This window comes from Rosa chinensis, chromosome 5 (assembly GCF_002994745.2).
Source record: "Rosa chinensis cultivar Old Blush chromosome 5, RchiOBHm-V2, whole genome shotgun sequence".
Classification (NCBI taxonomy): Eukaryota; Viridiplantae; Streptophyta; class Magnoliopsida; order Rosales; family Rosaceae; genus Rosa; species Rosa chinensis.
In genome coordinates, this window is record NC_037092.1 from 1208199 (window position 1) to 1231182 (window position 22984).

Here is a 22984-nt window from a genome sequence, read left to right on the forward strand (position 1 = left end):
CTTTATAATAACATTATAAAGTTTAGCAAGCAAACAAACTCGCAACATCGCGCGGAGAAATTAGTTAGTTACTTTCTAAATTTTATCACAACTTAAAAGGTTTTGACAAGAAAATATTGGCGTTAGAGAAATTGAAGAAGAGGACAAGACAAGTGCGAATATTAAATGAGTGGACAGATTGCCATCAAGCTCCAGTAGTAAACAAGAAAAAGCAAAGGGTACAGACTACACACTACAGTAGCGGGAGAGATAAGAGTGAACAGCTTAGACTGTGATTCTTTCCAATCTCTCTCTCTCTCTCACTACATACTATTATACTATTAGGCAATTGTTTGGTTCTTCCTCGATTTGATCGATCGTCTCTCTCTCTCTCTCTCTCTCTCAATTCTTTGCCAGTAATGGCAGTGCAAGTAAAGAGGGTGAGGGTGTTTTCATCGGGAAGGTAAAGCTTTGCTTCTTCACACGTCCCAGTTCTCTCTTTCTGCTTTCACACATATTCTCACATATTCATTCACATGATCAACCCAACTCCAACCAACCAGTGAACTCAGATTTACTGTGCTTGTTACTCAATCTGAACCACCACCGCGTGCGGACTCTGATCACTTGAATTTCCTACTAGGATTATCACAGAGGGAAAGTACTGTGCAAGTTCATTACTGCTAGCTAGCTTGTTTATATAAAAACAAGCACTCTTCAAGTGAAAACCAGCTGAAGCAGGCTTTGGCAGGCCCAACAAATTGAGAAAAGCTACCCCCACTACTACTGCCACTATCACTAACTTAGGATTTTCCTGTACAAAGCCTGAAACTCGTGTAGCTTAAAACCCGGGAGAGCCTTTGCAGATATATACAAACTTTGTGTGTTGTCTTCGTCAATATTCTTATTATTATTACCATTATTGTAGCTAGCAAAACCTAGAATTGTGAAAATTGTCAAGAAAGAGATCCAGAGATAATGCAGGGTGGCTCTAATGGCACTAATTCGATGGCGTTTGGAGATAACAGTACTAACACTAACGGCGGAGGAGGGCTGTTTCCGATGACGATGATGATGCCTCTGATGACTACTAACTCCCAGCACCATCATGGTCATCACTCGCTTCACTCGAATAACAGTCCGTTTCTTCTGCTACCTCCAAACCAAAACAATCATCAGCAAGACCAAACCCGCAATAGCAGCGGCGGCAGCTCATCTTTTGCTCTTGATAACCATAGCAATAACCCTGCAGCGGCGGCAGGCTGTTATTTCATGGATCACAACAACAACAGTGGTCATGGAAGCTCTTCTTCCTCTTCGTCTTCTTATATCAAGTCAAAGATCATGGCTCATCCTCACTATCACCGTCTACTGGCCGCCTACATCAACTGTCAAAAGGTCAAATTCAAACTCCTACTTGTCAATATATATACATCGCTTTTGTACTCAGGACCCTAAAGACTTGTACTACTACTATTTACCCTTTTTTTTTTTGGTGAAAAAACCTTATGGAAATTATGGTATTTCTGGATCTGAGAGTCTTGATATGTTTTGAAATGAGACAAGCAGGTTGGGGCGCCACCGGAGGTGGTGGGGAGGCTGGAAGAAGCATGTGAGTCGGCGACGACGATAGGTCAGATGGTAAGTAGTAGTAGTGGAAGTACACATGGACATGGTTCCCTTGGTGAAGATCCAGCTCTGGATCAGTTCATGGAGGCCTACTGTGAGATGCTGATCAAGTATGAGCAAGAGGTCTCCAAACCCTTCAAGGAAGCCATGCTTTTTTTAAAGAAGATCGAGTCCCAATTCAAAACCCTCACCGTTTCTTCTGCTTCCGATTCTGGTGAGATCATCATCATCATGACCTCTCTCCCCATCTCTCACACACTGTTCCTCTTTAATAATTGTCAGTCTTTTGTGTGTCTGACTTAGCTTGCTTAGCTAGCTAGATCTTTATCGTTTTGCTTGATCCGTTGATTATTATACTTATATAGAATTTAAAGATTATAATAACAAGCATGCATGGGGTGTGTATGTTTCCAAGATCAGGTTTATTATTTGATATGATTATATAGCCAATAGATAGCTTGACTCCTAAAGTACGAGTGTATTTAGTTATTTGATTTACTTAGTTCCTTGTTTATTTACTTATTTATTTCATTTAATTTCGTACTAAATTTCATTGCTGGGTTCCTTGTATCAAAATAAACAAGTTCTGTTCTAACTACTATTAGTGCTTATCATCGAAAAAAAAAAACTATTATTAGTACTTGCTAGGTGTCTGGGCAAATCTTGTTACTGATAGTATAATACAGACGGAGTTGCAAGTCATTGATTGTATTTTCTTGCTTTGTTTCTTCTTTTGGTGTCGGTATTTGATATTGAGATTTTTTAATATTTCTTTTGAACTCCTCACCTCTTTTTAGTACTGACTGATTTTGACAAATTGTTGCACCTATAAAACATATAAGACAAATTACTTGCTAGTCTGTTTCAGGTACGTACATAGCTAGCTAGTCTCTTATATATTAGGGTTAATCAATTTGAAGCCTAGTTCTCATACCAAGCAGTGAGAGAATTTGTATTTAGCTTTAATTACAACTGGATCTTGACGGGAGAGGCGAGGAAGGAGTTTCCTTCATCTATTACATGGCCATTGCAATATTTTCTGAATTAGGGTTTGAACTTTTAAATTCAATGAAAGTCAAACAATTCGTGTCTTGATCTCGTTTTTAGAAAGGTTTCAGCTAGTCCTCTACGATAATTAGTTGAGTCACAATATCTGTAATTTTATTACATGCTTCAACAAGCTAATGGTAAGAAAAAGCAATTTCTAATTATGTTCATCATAAAAGTAAGTTTAAACAAGACTTGACTAGGAACTAACTAATTGGGAACTAACTAATTGAACTTTATCCCATGTAATCATTTAAGTCAAGATCTCTAATTGTATGTTGGACTTTGGGTGACTAATTGTAATTTTTGCAAATTGGGATGAAGATAGCAAACATGAGCAATTAATGTTGCACTTTGTGAGTAACTCAGTTTTGCTAATCCATGGATAGGTTGAACCATGCATGTAGCTATGATGGATGGCACAAGAAGAAAAAGTATACCTCAAAATATCTATTAGCTTAGAAAGTATTAGCAAGACCAAAGTGTACTCAACTTCATTAACCAATATTGCAACTCTAACAAATCTGAGTGTGCATTCTTCCATGATCTTGCCAACCTAGCCACAGTTGCATCTCTGGCTCCTATAATATGAACTCTGTTCAGGATTTTGCTTATCATTGAGCTATATGTGGATAATTTCCGTAAGCGTTATCTATGCTGGAACTCTTCTGAATAAAATTTTGGTTTTATTATTTATTCATTTCTTTTTACCAGTAGGCATGTTATTTGATTACCTGTGATAGTGATACACTTTCCAGTTTCCACTAATAAATAGAGGACAGTGTAATTGATAATGTATTGCTTAGATCAAGCAATTAGAATGTACAATGAACATAGGATTAATGAGGTGGTTTAACAGATAGCATTTGATCTCAGGAGCTTCTTTCTGTTACATTGCGATTAGAAACATCATCTATATATAGCTTGTTTCACTAGATCTTGATTATTATACCTTGGGAAGAATACTTTATATTCTTCTTCTTAATCTAGATTGACATGCAAGAGTTTCTTTTTTAGAGATCCATTGCGAAAAAAAGTCTTGTTGAAATAATAGTCTTGCAAATTTGTTTCAGAAACATTCTTCTGTATGAAATCAGGGTGTTTGTTCACTTGATTATTTTTACATAGAAAGATTATGATATTCTTCCTTTTTATTAAGACTAGGAATTCTTGGGACTTAAGACTCACACACAAGTATAATAAGTATTTGGTAAGTAGTTTTTGCATGGGATTGAGGTTGTATTTTCTTGGGTATGAAAACAGATATATGTGGGTCTAAAAAGTTTGCCCTAGAAAGCAAAGAAACAAACACTATTTGCATCAGATACTTTTTACCTGTACAAGAACTCAAAAGTAGTTCCATTCTGGCATTCCCAATTATATTCCTCATGATTACCTTTATTTTAAATTTAGTCAGCAAAAGAACACAGTTAAATTCACTATTCTGTCTCATGTATCCTATTTGTTCCCTATAATCTGTGGTTGTGCATGAAATATATTATGCATGGTAGAACATTAACCTGTAAATATTCATAAGCTTTTAGCAATAGGAATAATGGAAATAATGAGTACTATTTTAACCCAGCTGATGCTTTTGAACTTTTGATCAAAGTATTTACTTTCCTTGGAACTCTAAGAAGTCAGTGTGATTCTCTGAAGATCTGAAGAGAAAGCTGTACAAGTACAAAGGTCCTAAAGTATGTGACTAGAGCTAGCAGTTAATAATACAAAAATTTGACCTAGATTACCTAAAACAGTGAAAAGTATCATGTGCTGTAGATGTTTGGAACTTTAAATACAATAATCTGCATGGTCTTAGTCAGCTCATCATTCTTAGAAGAGATTATGAGTTCAATATTTAATAGTCAATAGTATGTATTTGTTTTTTCTTTTTTCAACCCAAAGTACAGTGTTAAAGGTTGAGTTCTTAACTGGTAGGTAGCAACTTAGTTACAGGAGATTTATATGTTTTTGTTTCAACAGTATGTTTAAATTATCATGAATGATGAGCAGGTTGTGGAGAGGGAGGTATGGATAGGAACAATAATGGATCATCTGAAGAAGAGGTTGATGTGAATAACAGCTTGATAGATCCGCAAGCAGAAGATAGGGAGCTCAAAGGTCAGCTTTTGCGCAAGTACAGTGGATACTTGGGTAGCTTGAAGCAGGAGTTCATGAAGAAGAGGAAGAAAGGCAAGCTGCCTAAAGAGGCGAGGCAGCAGTTGCTCGATTGGTGGAGCCGACATTACAAATGGCCTTATCCATCAGTAAGTACTACTTCCACAGTTTAATTATCTATCATTGACTGCCCTTGTATTAGTTCCTCAAGAATGAGAAGTACCCTTAATTTTTATCCATGTAGGAGTCCCAGAAGTTGGCTCTTGCAGAATCAACAGGTCTGGACCAGAAGCAAATAAACAACTGGTTTATCAACCAAAGGAAACGGCATTGGAAGCCTTCGGAGGATATGCAGTTTGTGGTGATGGATGCTTCTCATCCCACCCACTATTACATGGACAATGTCTTGGGAAATCCTTTTCCTATGGACATTTCTCCCTCATTGCTCTGAGTCTCTAAGCCTCTGAGCATCCATAATCTCATAGAGTACTTGACTACTTGTTATATATAACTATATAGCCATGTATGCTAATTAAGATTCGAATTTTTAGTTAATTGTAGAATGCGAATGCATTTGGATCTGAACAATATTCATATATGTTGGATTATTTCTCATGCAATCTTGTGTACCGGTATGTCCATTTTAAATAAGGAAATCCAGAGCAGGTCCTGGGTTATACTTGTACATAAATCTCTTCTGAATGCTGATGATGTGTTGAATTCCAACCATACCCTAGTTGATGATTTGATAATCATGATGAAGTTATGTAGTTCACAAGCTGTACGGGTTACATTCTTCTCGCTGGCTTCAATTTACATTGAGCAATAACTATGTCAGGGTCCAAACGAGATTCAACAATCAACTATGGTAGGAAAATTTTTTGGCTAAATGAATTAAGAATTTGAGCCGTCACAATGTCCAGAAGAAAGAATAGGGCTTCACAATTTCAGATTCTAAAGAAATGAAAATGGAATGCTGATTTGTCTTGGGTTAACACATATGTTTTAATGAATATCCCTACCATAGAAAAGTTATCGCTCTCCTCTCGAGTGGATGTTCACGAATATATTTTGACACCAACAACATAATGTTTAACTTTCTATTTCTTACTAGCAGCATTGGAAATAACCGAGCAAAGGTATCAATTTTAATTTTCTAAAGACAACATAATGTATCAATTTTAATTTTCTAAAACAAAAGACGAGATGCGACTTTTGCCTCTACTAGGGTTTTGCCTAGCTGCAAAACTGATCGAGCATGAAAATTGGTCCACCGACTTCTCGGGTTGGTGTGTCTGGCACTATCCCCTCTTGGGGTGTTTGGCGGGCTTATGCCCTCTTTCTTCTCGTTTCCTCTTCTGGTTCTACCATGGCGGGTGTGATACTCCGGAAATTCGTATTTATTTTCTGAGGATTTTCTGGAATCTAAATTATGATTATTGGACAATTTCGTGGCTCGTGGATGGAGCGGAAGTGTTTCGGGAGAATAATTATTCGAAGAATATGGTTTTAGGGGGGTTGCAAAGGTTGACTTTTAATTCGTTGGGATTCTCAGAAAATTTCCTTCACGAAAGTTGTAGAGCCAGTCGATACGAGTTCGTGGACATGTGGAACGCGTCAATCGGAGTTCGTATGAGAAAGTTATAAGCATTCGAACTTTAATCACTTTGTGATTCGTGCACTGAATCAAGACCCTATGTGTTCAGGTGCTTGTTGGACTTGTTGAACAGATTTCGGTGACTGTGCTTGTTTTGGTTCTCGTGTGAAGACGCAGCGGGATTCAAAGGTGAGTAAATCTCACGATATTCGTTATGAGCCTAGTTACCATATTGTCTTGGAATTATGGGATTCACTGTGATAATAGTGGTATTAGTCGCATTCCTGAGTGGATGATCATGTATATATATATATATATATATATATTTGCGTGATATATATATGTATTGGTGGAATCTGTGTAATGAGTTGGATGATTGTTATCTGTGTGATGACTGATGAAATTGTGTATTGAGTTGTGATTGTAGGATATCATATGTTGAGATACCATGGGTCTAATATGACCGTCTTAAGTGAGATTTAAGATATGGTAGCTTGTGTAGAAATATCTGTGTAATGAATTGATGACATCAGTATGATGAATCTTTGTGATGATTGTCATGTACAGCTTGTGCAGGAATATCTGTATGATGAATCGATGACATCAGTATGATGAATCTTTGTGATGATTGTCATGTAAAGCTTGTGCAGAAATATCTGTGTAGCTTGTGTAGGAATATTTGTGTGATGATTGCTATCTGTGTGATGACTAGCAATGAATCTATGTGGTGATCGCTATCTATGTAATGACTGGCGATATCTGCGTGAATCTATGTGATGATCGCTATCTATGTGATGACCAGCGATATCTGTGTGATAATTGGTTGGATGATCGCTATCTATGTGATGACCAGCGATATCTGTGTGATGATTAGTTGGATGATCGCTATCTGTGTGATGATCAGTAGGATGATGAATATCTGCGTGATGACCAGTAGAATCTGTGCGATGACCAGTGTGATGACTGCTCAGTAACGGAGCTGAATTGTTATTAAGTTAACAAATAATCGAGAAGACTGCTGTGATGGTCGGGGCTACTTACAGACGTCAGAGTGTGGGATTACGATGATAACTATGATTTGAATTGCTTGACTTAATGTGACCTCCTGAACTAAATTATATGCAGGGGTTACTATGAATTGTTTTGCTTGTTTTGAAATGTGATTGCTTTGTTTCTTCTTGATTGTATTGATTGATGGTTTGATTTATCTTAAGAGCCATAATGGTGACGAATTGTACTCTGTGGTGAGGATAGGAAGGTGATTCATTGTTTTTCACCTTTGATGTCATGTTGATGACAACAGCTCCTAGGGGGGAGGGAATGAGTGTGATTTGGAATTCGCAGTAGTGCGTTAGGATGGCGTCAAACATTGCTTGAGGAAGTCTTGTTTGACCGAAATTTATGTAATTGGGTGCTAGGATTGAGGTTCTAAGCATGAGGCTTTGGTCACCAGTTGACTTATGTAAGCACAATATGGAAGGATATGGAATGGATGATTGTAGGTGTGAGATGTGTGCTTATCGTTGTTTAGATTGTGGTGACTTAAGAAATGTGTTTTGCTTTGTGGTTTTAATTTACTCAGACGAGCTTCATAAGCTTACCGGGTTTGTTGTGTGGCAACCCGGTGCACTATTCAAAGGAATGGTGTAGGGGGTTAATCTTGCAGGTCAGGGTAATCGTGGCTGAAGCTGAGGTGACGCCTTTGCAGCTTTACAGTAGGAAGCTATCTTTGTGACTTTATCGTTGATAAGGACTTCGGTTGTATAGTTACTCTGAGCAGCATTTACGTTTTATTTTGTTGTTGACAATTTAATTCGTAAGCTTATGTAATATATGACTCTGTGGAGCGGGTCAATATTGACATAGTGGGTTCAGGGCATCAATATGTACTTAGGTTAAAAAGGGGAAAAAGTTTCTAGATATTTTGTATTGATGGCTGAACGTTCACGCATATGTAATTATGAGATTATATATATATATATATATATATATATATATATATCGATTTTCATGTGTGTAAAATCAAAGGCGTGACAGTGGGATTGGCGTCGAGGAGGTGATGGCTCTAGGCTCTGGCGGCTGGATTTGGTGGGCTGGCGATCGGATCAATGTTCTTTTTGGGGCGACAGTTTGGTTTGCTAGAACCAGCGGTGGCTTTGGCGGTGCTGTTCATCATGGCAGTTTGTATGCCAGTTCTGGGTTTTGGAAGGCCGGTGGTAGCTCTAGGGTTACCAAATCGGCACCACAGGGCGTTGAGTCGAACGACGGTGCTGATGTCATGACGGTTGGGTTGTAGGGCGATGGCTTTGTTGCAGGACAAGATCTGTGCAGCGCTATTATGGTCTCAGGTCTGGAGCCTTCTATTGGGCCTTGGGCCTTAGTTTTTGGGCTCTGGATTTTACTGCCTTATGGTGAGAAGAAGGTTGGCAAGCCTGTTGAGGCTTTTGAGAAGACAAAGACATCAAAGAAGGACAATTTGGCTCATTCTACTAGTGGTTCGAGCTCCAACTAAGGGAAGGAATTGGCTATTTTTTAATTTTCTTTCTAGGGTTATAAGTCTGTGTGAGAGTGAATGGAATTCTATGAGTCTTCTATGACGTTTCTAGTTTCTTACTTGTACCACAATTGCGTGATTGATAAGGGATGACTAGTTGAATGATTTGTTTTTCGTAGAGAGCAAGGTCTACTCATTCTTAGATAGGCTTGCTTAAAAGCGAGCGTCCCAAAGATCTTAATGATTAGCTTTAGCTTAGATAGGTTGTTTTAGTTTTCTTGTCGAGGTTTGTTTGTGTAAGTTATGGTAAACTCTAGTCTTTGGTTGTTGATGTTGTATTTACTAAGTTAAACATAAATTTCTTAGTCAGTTACTGACAATATGAACACTGCTGTATAAATATAGAATAGTTAATCATATTAATTACCATATGTCCATATTAACATGGACACATAACATTTAAAATCATTGCCCGTGAGGTTTTTTTATAATAATCGGCACTGTAAATATTACAGATGAGTTGAGTGGGGAATTTTTTTTTATCGATTCTACTTAAACCAAGCATTCAAAATCCCGTGACCTTAAAATGCAAACTTTCCATTGGAGGCCAACACGACGTTAACGATTTGGAATTTTACCTAATGTGTGAAGAAACGAGGCAGAGTTTCTCAACGGACTTTTATTTCAACTTTTTGGTCCAGTTATACTTAAGCCCCATAGGTAAGCCCGTATGGGAGTAATTGGGCTCCATTATAGAAGCCCTTAATGACCCGTAAGCCCAAATATAAAACCATTCATATGTGTTTGCTTCCGGGTCTTCTTTCATTTTCGCTACCCTGGCTCCGGCTAGCTCTCACTCTCTCTCACATTGCCGCCATCGGCAGAGCACTCTGTAGCGGAAGGATCGACGGTTGTCAATCTCCGACGCATTTCGACGGCCAGATTTCCGGCGTCTACGGCTTCGAAGGTACTTCTTTGTTTCTTTCTTCATATTACCTCTTCCACTGTTTTGGACCTTCAATTTCATCGTCTCGGTTCCTATTGCGTTCTAATCATCATGCTGTTTAGCTTGAAATTTTTTTCCGAAAAGCTCAGGTTTTAGTCTCGTAGCTGCAAAAAAACTGTTATCGATTTTGCTTCTTCTTACTGTTTTGGTGTGCATTGAAATAAAGATGATTCATGCTAGATAGTGAAATTGATGCAAGAATTCGATTGAAGGATGTGAATATGAGACATTGCATAGTTCATGAACACCTTTGCGAGTTCAAGCTGAAGTCCGGTGCATAACCTGCACAAGTGCTTTCCATTAGTTTATGTTGATATAGGCGTTGATTTTAGGTCTTTAAATGTGTTCTCTCTTGCAGTGAGAAGGTTAATTTTGTTTTCTTTGTTTGGTCAGAGAGGATTAGAAGGTGAATTGTGGATGTGGATAGGCAGTCGGATATTTATCAGTTAAGAGTGTTGGCTTCCATTTTTGAGTATGGCTTTATCGGTTTCCAGAAGGCTTCTACGTTCATTTGGTTCTGTTTTGGCATCAGGCAGCTATGACTCTCCGAGTATATTATATCCATCGTTTCGCGCTTCTCATGGTAAGAGCGAGTGTGTTTTGGTTGTAATCTGTTTGTCATAGCATGATTGGAACATTTTGGTGGCATTGCTACTTTTAATTTTCTTCATTTGTTTTTGGTCCAACTGATATCTGCGCGCATGTTCCAGGGGTTATCTTTTCCTCTGAGGAATCTTCGGCTGTTCCCAAGGTATTATTTCGTTATAGACATGTTGATTTCTCCATATCTAAATTTTGTAATTAAATAGAATATAGTATGTTAAAGAGAAAGCTGCATCTTAAACTCGATTTTGAGTGTTGATAGTTTCAACTAATTTACTTGAATTGTTTGTTATCTGTATACCTGGAAACTTCCAATTTAGGGTTGGTCATCTTCTTATGCTTATCGAAGGCTTTCAACTCTGACTCCTGAATCAAGTGGAGGTGCATTTCCCTCTGATCTATTATCCAAAAAGCCTGTGGTAGCGTCAGAGCATAAAATAGGTAAAACAATACTTTTCTCAAGTTTCAGGTTCACGTTAGCTAGGATTCTAGTACTGTATCATAGATTTTGACTGTTGAAGATACCTGCATTAATTGTTTTAGAGTGGTTTTAGTCTGGAAATTTTGCCAATCTACTGGCATAAGGTTCAAAGCTGTTGTCCCTGATCTTGAACATAGATCTAAAAGAGAATAGCTGCATACTTGTGATATTTTTGGTACCTGTATATATACACTTCCTTTTGTTTGTGTGTTTATTTGTTTGCTTTTTTTTTGGATTTGGTGGTGCAATTTATATTTCCATTTGTATTTAGTTATCTTATGCCCACTTCTTTATATCTTAATCCAGTAAAATCCTTACTTTTCCCTCTTAACTCTTCTATTCAATAGTTTAGATATACAACCAATGCATATTATGGTAACAAGAATCAAATATCTGTTGTGTCTTATAATCTGTACTCATCTACATATAATCTATCTACACATAACTTTATTTGTTCCTATAGATTCTCCCCCCCCCAAGTCACTAGGTCTATAAAAAAAAAATTGTGCAATTGTTTTACTGATGTTGAGTATCCTATAATGTAGGAAATTATCAAGACCTTGTAATTCCAGTGACAAATTTTCATAATGAAGAAAAAGGCTTGATGGTCTTGCCTGGTGATGTTTTTGATGTTCCTATTAGAAAGGATATTGTTCACCGGGTTGTACTATGGCAGCTAGCAAAAAGGCAACAGGTACCACCTTATGATATATGCAGTCATTGACACCTGAAGAATGTAATCTTGGCATAAAATGATGGCTGAGCCATACTGATGGCATTTGTCCTTTAGCACTTGAACTAGAATTGAGGAATTTTTCAACTTTTATATCACTTCTTTTCTTTTGGAGGCATCACAGTCTTTCTTTCTGTCATATTCTTTTTTCTTTTTGGGAGATTGGTCGGAGCATTTCGGAGCAAACCTTCACAGGATCAGAAAATAAACTTGAAGTAAAATTAGATAGATCTATGGCTTTCTGCATAGGAGGAACTTAAGTGATCAATAACTTTTCTGTATTGTACTATCTGCCAAATAACTTGTCCATGTTTTGGAGGTGTGGCAAAAGGGATGTAGTATCTGTGAACATCAGTTTTGAGACTCCATACAGAAATGACTGAAAAAAAAAAACAACTAATGCCAATTGAGTGGTCTACAGGGAACACATTCAACAAAAACTATCAGTGAGGTCAGCGGGACTGGGAGAAAGCCATGGAATCAGAAGGGTACTGGTCGAGCGAGGCATGGGACTTTGCGTGGTCCTCAGGTATTGAACTATCATGCTTTTAAATTAGCATGTCTTTGTCTTTTTTGGATAGATCTTAATGAACCTAATGGGTGTTAACAGTTCCGAGGAGGTGCGACAATGCATGGTCCTAAGCCACGAAGTCATGCTATCAAGCTGAATAAGAAGGTTCGGCGTCTTGGGTTAAAAGTTGCTCTGACAGCTCGAGCAGCAGAGGGAAAGGCAAGTCTCTCTCTCTTCTCTCTAAGAATGTCATTTTCTGGCTTTACCTATTAAAATATGTTCAAACTAATGAGGCGGAAGTAATTAAACATTTTGACTTTGATGTTTTCTTTATGCAATCTAACTAGAGAAAGTGGTATAAAATTACAGCTTCTTGTTTTCGAGGATTTGGAAATCCCCACACATAAAACCAAGAATATTGTGAACTATGTCAAGCAAATGGAGAACACCAAGAAAGTTCTAGTGGTGGATGGCGGCCCCATAAGTGATAAACTCAAGCTGGCAACTCAAAACATACATTATGTGAACGTGCTGCCCTCAATTGTAAGTTGCATAATATCAAGTGTTTCGTAGTAAATTATCTGTATGAGTAAACCTGAGATGCCTTTTTAGCATAGACACATGGGGAGCGGGGGCTTATTATCTTATTAATGTCTTGAAATAGAACTTGAAGGAAAAATTTAAACTGTCCAAGATGTTTGATTCTCATCATACATATTTTTCAATTGAATTTCATAATGATATGACTAGACTCTAAATTTAGATAAATTTTTGCACAGTAAGAATTCTGTGTCTTTGTAATGGTTTTTCCCACCTGATGCACAGTAAAAGGTTTTCCGCATAATAAAAATGACAGCCTAAGTAGGTATTTGGAGTTTTATACATACATGAATCTGCTGCCATGGAATTTGAGTTTAAGCTCGGTGCTTATGTATGTTTTACATATTTTGCAGGGTTTGAATGTCTACAGCATCCTACAGCATGACACACTGGTGATGTCTCGCGATGCTATAGACAAAATTGTTGAACGGATGCACACTCCAATTAACCGTTGAACTCCTGCATTGTCATCTGCTCATCTCCATTAGTTTAACTTAGGTTAGAAGCTCCTTTTGTTTTTGTGGAAGATTAACAAAACGCAAAAGAATAATGTATGTTGTTTTTGTTGCAATATGCAAAATGCATAGAATGGATATGTGGGAATATTCTGTATCAAGTTACAATCTGCTAGATATTTTGTGGTTGATTGTCATTGCACCGTTCACCACTCTTGAGTTATTGAATGATTATGCCGTTTTGATAATTAGTGACATTGAGAGAAGGAAGAATCAACCTTAGAATCTCGGGTAGATATTCTTAACTATTAGAGCTACATTTCAATCTTACGAACATTTTACCTAGGTTTCTTCAAGTGGACTTGGCTAACTGGATTAGTTTAAAGAAATGCATATGATTGAACAAACTTGAACTAAGTTGCTTTGGTCCCAAGACACAAAGTCAAACTCAGGCTCGAGAATACTTCATGGCATGTCAAAACGTTGATCACTCTTTTTTATTGAAAAATTTCTATGTCGTAATCTAGTACTAGTAAAACATGATTTCAAGACGCTACTCCAAGTGTCCATGATTTTATTGTGAAGTGAATAGTTTTCATGCAAGCAAGGCTGGTGGATATGCTCCTGCAAGCGAAGCTAATGGTGTGGACATGCCCATGTAAGTGAGGCTAATGTCAATGCTCGTGCAATTGGGGTGAATGAGAATACCCATACAAGCAAGGTCTAAGTGCACGAAAAGATGTGGTTTCATCTTAGAATGATGTCTCAAATCCGTTGGAATTGATCCTGCAACTTTGTTAATAAAATTAAAAATTAGTCCAAAACTATGATTTTTCACCCAAAATTGTGGGACTATAGCACACGTTTTTTGGTCCAAATTTCAAGTTCTCATTTTGTCACCAAAAATTTTTCACCCCTAAATCATGAATTTAAAGGAATTTTAAAAGTGATGGAAATAAAAAAAATCTTGACCTGATTTTTTAAAAAGATTTTTCAAAGTCAGGAAAAGCGAGAAAATTATAAGAAAAAATAGGGTTAATTATTTTGAGTTCCGTCAATTCTAAAATTCCTTTGAAATCTTGATTTAGATGTGGAAAAATTTTGGTGCAAAAATAAGAACATGAAATTTTGACCCAAAAACCGTGCGCTATATATAATCCATAATTTTGGGTGACAAATCATGATTTCAAACAATTTTAATTTTTTAAGAAGAAAGTTTCAGAACTGATTCACACTGCTCTACAAAAGCATACGACATCTTTCGATGCACTTAGCTTCGCTTGCACGGGCGAGAATCCGAACCCGAACCCGAACCCTTTCAAGTTCCAATGGTACACTCTTCATATCATATTCCTCAATTGGGCCTGTTTGGGCCTGGTCAATTTGCAAATAAACCAACCTGCTCCCGCATCCCGAAGCATGAAAAAGAAGCACAAAGATTAATGTCAAAGCATTTAAGACGATGTACTATATAATCAGTCAAGCGTCACACTCACCTCCGCTCCTCCTCTTCCCACCTCCCTCTCTCTCTCTCTCTCGTCTCCTCCGTAAGGAGGCCTAGGGTTTTGCCTCTCCCTCCCAAATTTCCAAAATTTCCAGGCCCTTCCAAATTTGAACTCCAAGCCCTTCTAAACCTGCCACATTTCTCAAACCTCTGTAGCTTTTGTGAGCATCCCCCCAATGGCCAAAACCAGACCCGGAAAAAAAGACGTCGACTCCTACACTATCAGAGGCACCAACAAGGTCGTCAGAGGTATACTCTAAACAATCGATTTTTACTTTGGTTTTCGGAAAATTTCCTAGAAAAAGAAGTCAAATTTCGGTTAGAAATGATGGTTTTTTGTTTTGGCAGCTGGGGATTGTGTGCTGATGCGGCCGTCGGATGTGGGGAAGCTGCAGTACCTGGCGCGAATCGAGAAGATTGAGACTGACAGCAAGGGCAATGCTAAGGTGAGAGTGAGGTGGTACTATAGGCCTGAGGAGTCTATTGGAGGGCGCAGGCAGTTCCATGGATCCAAAGAGCTCTTCTTGTCTGACCACTATGATGTTCAGAGTGCGAACACCATTGAGGGCAAGTGTGTGGTTCACTCGTTTAAGAATTACACCAAGCTCGAAAATGTGGGAGCTGAGGACTACTACTGTAGGTTTGAGTACAAGGCTGCTACTGGGGCTTTTACTCCTGATAGAGTTGCTGTGTGAGTAATGTGGGCTTTTTGCGGTTTTCGGTTTTGTGTGTGGTGGTTTGTGGATGTGAGTGATGATTGAAAATGTGTGTTTTTGAAGGTATTGCAAGTGTGAGATGCCCTATAACCCGGATGACCTCATGGTGCAGTGTGAGGAGTGCAAAGACTGGTAATTTCTTCGTGTTCTTGGCTTTTTTTAGCATGTTGGGGGTTTTGAATGTGTTTGTTTTGAATGGACTAGTAGTAAGTTTATCGTACTTGAACAGTTTATGCATCTAGTGTCGATTAAAGAGTGAACCAAAAGAAAGGTAGAAAAAGCATTTAAGTGGGTATCCATTATGGCTCTGATAATTGTCTTGAATACTTGTTAGATATAGATTGATAAGCATATGGATTTGGAAAAGCATTTCAGTGACTCGGTGTATGTGCAATGTGCTACTTGCAAGTGTGCAACTATACTTTGCTCTGCATCCTGGTGGCCGGTTGGTAATTTAAGCAGCTTCAAGAGTTGCACCATGGAAAGCTTAGTTTCTATATGTTCATTACTTTGAATGTAATTCAAGCTTAAGAAGTGGTTACAGAACTCCATGATGGTCCTTTGCTTGTAATATAAAAATGGAATCTTGTCGGAAGGAAATTTGGGTCATTGTTGCAACAGTATTGAATCTCCTCTTTTCATTTGAATTTCCTCATAGATACTTTGGTTGCAGTATACAACAATGGCTAGTATTGTAGTAGTTCAAAGTAGAAACTTTTATGGATGAAATTTGTGTCATATGTGCAATGTTGATAATTCTCTTCCTTTGATATTTGTCCCGATAGAAAAATCTTTTCACTTGACCTTTTTAAATTTGTCTGAATGCTCATGAAGTTATTTCACAATTGGAGTTGTAGGTTTCATCCAGCATGTGTGAACATCTCAAATGAGGTAGCCAAAAAATTGGAGCACTATATATGTTCCGAATGTTCAGCTGACGAGGATGTGAAAAAACCTCAGAACTCAGTTTCAGCATCACTTGCAGATGATGTCAAGGTGAGATACTTCATATGGAGTTCCAAATATATGTAGGTCTATTTATAATGGATTTGTCCAGCAATTTCCATGCCTACCTCTGGGTAAACTATGTGCTTGTTCGAGTTGATATTTTGATGTCATTTAGTAGTGGTTGGATGAACATGTGAGTCTGATTCTCTTTTGAAAAGGATTTGTGCATGATTTTTCAATTTAACTCATTCTCAAAGAATATATGGCAGCTGATTACTACTTCTAGAGGAAAGCATCTATTGCATAAGTAAACTGATGTTGATCAGACTACTAGTGATGCTTTTGCGGAACCAATAAAGAAGAAAGCTTTCCAGTATTGTTTTCTTAATTCTTTACCGAGGTGTTATTTGTTCTGCAATCTATTAACTGATGAATCATTTCTCCCAAGTATATGTGACCAAGCAAAAGAACAGAATTGTTGCAAGTATGCGGCCGATTGTCTATTCACTGATGTACCAGTTGTCCCAAAGTCTTTGTGTCATGGTCTGTATGTTTGATAAACATTTTAATTCGGAATCTTTATCAGTTGTTATATCATCTCTGACCAGTTAGATTGTCCTCTCTCCTTTGTTTATTTTGTAATGTTGTTTTGGTTTATGAGAGTTGACATTTAAAGAAGGCAGCTTTTGTTAACTATCTGGGAAGTCTTTGCATGAATGGATTGTTTGTTTGCTATTCAGCATGTGCTCTATGTTAAGTTATGAACTATCCCTTGTGCTGTGAATAGTTCTATTTTGTTAATGAGACTAGGTTGTGTTGTTTCGGTTACTGTGTATACTGATTTTACTGAGACCGAGTAATCAAAGTTTGTGACCTTTTGCAGGTGGACCCTAAGCGCCGAAAGAAATGACTTAAATTGCAAGAGGGGATATAAAATGCAGTGCTGCTGTTTGTGTTCTTGTTGGTGCTCTTGGATTGCTGTCATGTGGATATAGAGTAGGGTTTTCAGAGGGTTTCAGCACTTGTTATTCAGGAGATTAGGCTTGTATTGGAAGTTTGCTTTGTATCTCAACAATTAAACCATTAAACCGTAGAATCTCTTGGTATGACAAATTGCTGTTTGCGACTTTTACTATCAAGTTATTAACGTGTCAATCTGTTTATCTCGTACTCATTAACATTTTTTGTTTGTTTTACTGGAACATATGTATACGCCTAGTTATAGCTTTCTGGATTAGTCCACGGATGACAGTTCTACCGCCACATGTTGGATATAATAGGGGTATAAGGAACGGTATGCCTTTTCCATTTTCCAGATAATAAACTAGAAATCCCTTTTAAAGGCCTCAAAGGTTTAGGGTTTCTGAGTCGGGATGAATTGAATAATTCTGATGTCTGTGCATCAGAAGTTGTTTGGAGTCTGGACTTAGCATGTCGCAGAACTTTGTTTATGTACGTACTTGTAGCATTCAGTTTCTATTAATATATAGTAACCTAGCTTTCTGCGTCTTTTTGTTTGGAGCCTTCAAAATGCGGGCATCCAGTCTGGAGGATGGCAAGTTTGTGCAGCCTCCTTTTCAGCAGATCAGACATCTGATCTCATGGCAACTTTTCTGAACTCTTGTAAGTGATTTTCGTGACTGTTCCTGTTAAAACTGCCGATTTAGGCATCATGAACTACAGTTCCACACCGGAAGTCGTAGTTTGAGTTGTAGTTTTCTTCTTGTTCACTCCTAACGCCCCCTATAATGAACTCAAGGTTGTTTGGTGTGTGATGGCATGAACAGCGTGCATATATACTCTGAGATTTGAATATAAGCATAACTACATAAATGGTAACGGTTATCCCAAAAAAGGCTGGTGTTTCTCTTAAGAAATGTCCATTCACATTTTTGGTGAGGCTACATGTCTCTCATGGCAACCTCATTACTTTTAAATCTCGAGTTTCACATCTGAGTTTTCAAACCATAATTCATAACTGCAGATTCATATGGAAAGTAGTTCTCCACCATCATTAATTCATTGTGAAAATTGAAATTGAATTAAACATCATAAGCCCCAATATTCTCTTCTGTGTAATGCAATCAAGCATGGCAACTGCAAGAGCCAATATCTTATTGCCTTTGTTTTGTTTCATAGCGCTTCTCGCTTTTGTGATGTTTACTGCTTTTTCAGCAGAAGATCGAGCTATATACTTGGTTTTAATGGAAGGAGACTCACTTGCATTCAATGGAGGCTCTCCATCTTCACGCCTCAACCTAAACAGGTAGGAGAAAGAACATGTCTGTCCGTTACAGAAAGAATTTGCTTTTGTTATCGCGTGATTTTCATGCATGAAACAATATGTTACAGTGAAATTTCGAAGGCTCATGCAAAGCAATTGGAGGATTCTCATGATCAACTTCTACAGAGCAATCTTGAGACTGGAAGCTACAGCAAGCTTTACAGCTTTAAACACGTTGCAAACGGCTTTGCTGTCCATACAACCCCTTCACAGGTATTTTAAGCTAAAATTGTTTAAATTTTTTGCATTTCTGACTATGTCACAATAATATTTATATGATCGATTTGGATTTTGTTCATCTTTTAATGTAATTAAGAAGATAGAAAGCAAAAGCTTTGATGCATTTCTTACTAATCATAAAAAACATTTCAGGCTGAAAAGCTGAAATATGCTCCAAGTGTAAAGCTGGTTGAGAGAGATAGAGGAGCGAAGTTGATGACAACGTACACTCCTCGCTTCCTTGAGTTACCTGAAGGAGTATGGACACAAGAAGGAGGCCAACGTAATGCTGGTGAAGGAATTGTGATTGGTTTTGTGGATTCTGGCATCAACCCTGTACATCTAAGTTTTGCTTATAATCCTCTGAGCCCTTTCACCTCTAATATTTCTCATTTTTCGGGTGCTTGTGAGACTGGTCCTCTCTTCCCAGCAACTTCATGCAATGGTAAAATAGTTTCAGCCAAGTTTTTCTCAGCTGGGGCTCTAGCCATTGCTACTCTCAACAGTTCAGTGGATTTTCTTTCACCTTTTGACTCAGATGGACATGGCAGGTAGCTTGAGTGACTAGATGCTTTTGATAATATCATTTAGTTAATTTTATTGGAGTAGTAGTTTGGTTAATAATATGATGATGTAGAACCTAAGTGGATAAGATTAAACTCCCTAAATGCAACTGTTTGTTTGTACTATGTATTCTCTACAGTAGCCCTATAAATTGAGATTCATGAAGAGCATGCTTTTTTCAGTCATGTGGCATCGGTTGCTGCTGGAAATGCTGGAGTTCCTGTGGTTGTGAATGGCTTCTATTATGGACAAGCTAGTGGAATGGCACCACGTGCGCGGTATGTTTTTTCTATTGCTTGGTACAGCAGAGATACATAACAACATTAATTCAGGGACTAATCTAATCAAAACATGTGCTTCTTTTGAGTAACAGGATTGCTATATATAAAGCTGTGTATCCTACAGTTGGAACTTTGGCAGATGTAGTTTCTGCAATTGATGAAGTAAGCAATGAAGATATGTCTAAACTTATATTCTAGCTAGTAATTCTATAACAAGTAGCATTTGAGAATTTGTTTTTTGTGTCTGTCCCTTAATTTCCTTTGTGTTAAATGTACAGGCAATTCGAGATGGAGTGGATGTCCTAGCACTCTCTGTCGGACCAGACGAACCGCCATTGGGTAGAGTGACCTTCTTAAGCATGTTTGATGTGTTCATGTTATATGCTCGACGAGCTGGGGTTTTTGTGGTGCAAGCAGCAGGTAATCGAGGGCCAGACCCTTCAAGTGTAGTGTCTTACAGCCCTTGGGCAGTAGGTGTAGCTTCTTCCGGCACAGATAGAATTTATCCTTCTTCTATTGTTCTTGGAAATGGAGCAAGAATTGAAGGTGTGGGATTATCAGGTACATACTAATATCTCAACTTCAAGATCATGTTGACTAGATATTGTTTCCATGAATTGATTGTGTTTTTTTATTATTCAGGACCAACTTTTGGATATAGGTTACTTCAACATAGGTTGGTTTTGGCCAAGGATGCAATTAATCCAATTGGGTCATTCCCAAGAACCCCACCCTATGTTGAAGAGTGCCAATTTCCACAAGCATTGGATCCTAGGTTAGTTATAGGTAGTATTGTCATCTGCACATTCTCGGAGGGATTCTATAACAGGACATCCACCCTTAATGCCATCATCAACACGGCAAGAGCTCTTGGATTTATGGGTTTTGTTCTTGTTGCAAGTCCAGCCTATGGTGACTTCATTGCAGAGCCTGTTCCTTTTGCTGTTTCTGGCATTTTGGTCCCAAATTTAACCAATTCCCAGGTACATATCACAATATCATATTCATAATAAACCAGAACTAGCACAGTCTTACAAGAATTAATAATGAATGATAGGTTATTTTACAATACTATGAACAACAAACATTCAAGGATGAGAGAGGATTTCCTACAAGACTTGCAGCGAGAGCATCAATCGGAGAAGGAAGAGCTGCTTCTTTCACGGGCCAAGCACCTATTGTTAGCAGATTCTCTTCGAGAGGACCAGATTTCATTGACAGGGACAGGAAGCCTGCTGATGTACTAAAGCCTGATATTCTTGCCCCGGGGCACCAAATCTGGGGAGCTTGGAGCCCCATTAGTGCCTTAGAACCCTCATTAGTGGGTGAGTAGAAGTAGCATCTATTTTTTTTTTTTTTTGCTATTAATCTATTATAGTAATGCCTTGATATGCAAGCAAATTAACAAACTTGCTCTTCTGTTGTTTAGGACAAAGTTTTGCACTACTTTCTGGTACAAGCATGGCAACACCTCATATAGCTGGAATAGCAGCACTTATTAAGCAGTACAATCCTTCATGGACTCCTTCCATGATTGCATCTGCGATTTCCACCACGGCAACCAAATATGATAAAAATGGAGAATTGATAATGGCTGAAGGATCTGATATAGGCAGTAAATATCCCTCCACTCCTTTTGATTTTGGAGCTGGCTTTGTCAGTCCAAGTCATGCCATGGATCCGGGTCTAGTCTTATCTTCAGGTGAAGTAAAGTATACACTAGCTTTCTAGCTTGTTTGATTTTCTCTATATGAAGTAATGTTAATGGCCTTTGAATTGAAAACAGGATATGAAGACTACATCAGCTTCTTGTGCTCATTGCATGATACCAATCCAAGTACAATAAGAACTGTCACTGGAGAGTTGTGCAACAAGCCACTTGACCATCCAGCCAATCTGAACCTTCCTTCAGTAACAATATCAGCATTGAATGGGTCTCAAATAGTAAGAAGGGTTTTCATGAACGTAGAGAGCAAGCCAGAGACTTACTCTAGCTCGGTGCTGCCTCCAAATGGGACAACAGTAGACATATCTCCTCCTTCGTTTACCATAGCTCCACAAGGTACTCAAGAGCTAGGTATACAGTTCAATGTGACCCAAGCAATGGATCAATTCACCTATGGTGAAATCGTTCTTACAGGAAGTTTAAATCATATTGTCAGGATACCTTTATCAGTTTTTCCAGTTTCAATATGACAAAGATGAGAATCTGTCCGATTTTACGTCCAGTCTATGAATGATAAAAAACTATATTTAAGAAATTGAGTTTTTCTATTGAAACCTGCAAATTTTCTCATTTGACCTCTATTCTTTTCTAATTATCAAATTATTCATCCTATTATAAAATCATTATTATGGACATACAACAAATCATAAACAAAAATTATTTCTACACATCCTAATTTATAAATGATATAAACCCATTTTCATATATTCGTCTAACTAATGTGACAATCACTTTTCAAATTCAAGATACTAAACAAGTGACGGATATATATAAGTACTTGAAAGTTTATTAAAATAGAGTGAAATCCACACTCCCTCAAAATAATAATAATAATAATAATAATAATAATAATAATAACAGTAGTAGTTGTAATAATAATAATAAAAATAACAATAATAATAATAATATGAGTAGTATTAAGCAACAGAAAAATAAAGCATCTCAGTGACTCGGTGTATGTGCAATGTGCTACTTGCATGTGTGCAACGATACTTTGCTCTGCCTCCTGGTGGTTTGTACTTTAACCAACTTCAAGAGTTGCACCATGGAAAGCTTAGTTTCTGTATGTTTATTACTTTGAATTTGTTCAAATTCAAGCTTAAGAATTGGTTACAGAACTCCATGAACTCCATGATGGGCCTCTGCATGTAATATAAAAATGGAATCTTGTTGGAAGGAAATTTGGGTCATTGTTGCAACATTATTGAATCTCACCATGTCATTTGAATTTCCTCATAGATTCTTTGGTTGCAGTATACAACAATGGGTCACTCCTCTATAGTATTGTAATAGTTCAAAGTAGAAACTTTTATGGATGAACTTTGTGTCATATGTGCAATGTAGATAATTCTTTTCCTTTTTTGTTTATCCCGATAGATGAATCTTCTCACTTGACCTTTCTTAAATTTGTCTGAATGCTCATGAAGTTATTTCACAACTGGAGTTGTAGGTTTCATCCAGCATGTGTGAACATCTCAAATGAAGTAGC

The 22984-nt window shown here is 37.7% G+C and overlaps 4 protein-coding genes across 9 annotated transcripts; all 4 read left to right on the forward strand.

Moving 5' to 3' along the window:
* Positions 1–230: 230 nt before the first annotated feature.
* Positions 231–5460, forward strand: LOC112167904 (homeobox protein knotted-1-like LET6). 2 transcript variants are annotated; one of them, XM_040507291.1, is made up of 5 exons: positions 231–442; positions 543–1377; positions 1549–1822; positions 4669–4922; positions 5018–5460. In XM_040507291.1, the coding sequence occupies exons 2-5, from the start codon at positions 958–960 to the stop codon at positions 5222–5224; spliced, it is 1155 nt and encodes a 384-aa protein (XP_040363225.1). In that variant the 5' UTR covers positions 231–442; positions 543–957; the 3' UTR covers positions 5225–5460. The 2 variants fall into 2 exon arrangements, with proteins under 2 accessions (XP_040363225.1, XP_040363224.1); XM_040507290.1 differs by having other exon boundaries at positions 231–1377.
* A 4222-nt stretch (positions 5461–9682) lies between these two features.
* LOC112167905 (50S ribosomal protein L4) lies at positions 9683–13476 on the forward strand. Of its 2 annotated transcripts, none has more exons than XM_024305006.2 (9): positions 9683–9831; positions 10264–10453; positions 10581–10621; positions 10794–10914; positions 11500–11648; positions 12109–12216; positions 12298–12417; positions 12568–12741; positions 13152–13476. In XM_024305006.2, exons 2-9 carry the CDS (start codon positions 10345–10347, stop codon positions 13251–13253), a joined length of 924 nt encoding a protein of 307 aa, XP_024160774.1. In that variant the 5' UTR covers positions 9683–9831; positions 10264–10344; the 3' UTR covers positions 13254–13476. The 2 variants fall into 2 exon arrangements, with proteins under 2 accessions (XP_024160774.1, XP_040363226.1); XM_040507292.1 differs by having other exon boundaries at positions 9718–9831; positions 10229–10453.
* A 1231-nt stretch (positions 13477–14707) lies between these two features.
* LOC112165967 (chromatin remodeling protein EBS) lies at positions 14708–17560 on the forward strand. The gene is made up of 5 exons (XM_024302693.2): positions 14708–15006; positions 15106–15448; positions 15537–15605; positions 16331–16469; positions 17305–17560. Exons 1-5 carry the CDS (start codon positions 14934–14936, stop codon positions 17329–17331), a joined length of 651 nt encoding a protein of 216 aa, XP_024158461.1. The 5' UTR covers positions 14708–14933; the 3' UTR covers positions 17332–17560.
* A 162-nt stretch (positions 17561–17722) lies between these two features.
* Positions 17723–21997, forward strand: LOC112201924 (subtilisin-like protease SBT2.4). 4 transcript variants are annotated; one of them, XM_040507458.1, is made up of 11 exons: positions 17723–18044; positions 18561–18687; positions 18774–18918; positions 19078–19475; positions 19671–19766; positions 19862–19931; positions 20048–20330; positions 20412–20752; positions 20827–21094; positions 21199–21471; positions 21556–21997. In XM_040507458.1, the coding sequence occupies exons 1-11, from the start codon at positions 18023–18025 to the stop codon at positions 21963–21965; spliced, it is 2433 nt and encodes an 810-aa protein (XP_040363392.1). In that variant the 5' UTR covers positions 17723–18022; the 3' UTR covers positions 21966–21997. The 4 variants fall into 4 exon arrangements, with proteins under 4 accessions (XP_040363392.1, XP_040363393.1, XP_040363394.1 ...); XM_040507459.1 differs by having other exon boundaries at positions 18597–18687; XM_040507460.1 differs by having other exon boundaries at positions 18600–18687.
* Positions 21998–22984: the final 987 nt, after the last annotated feature.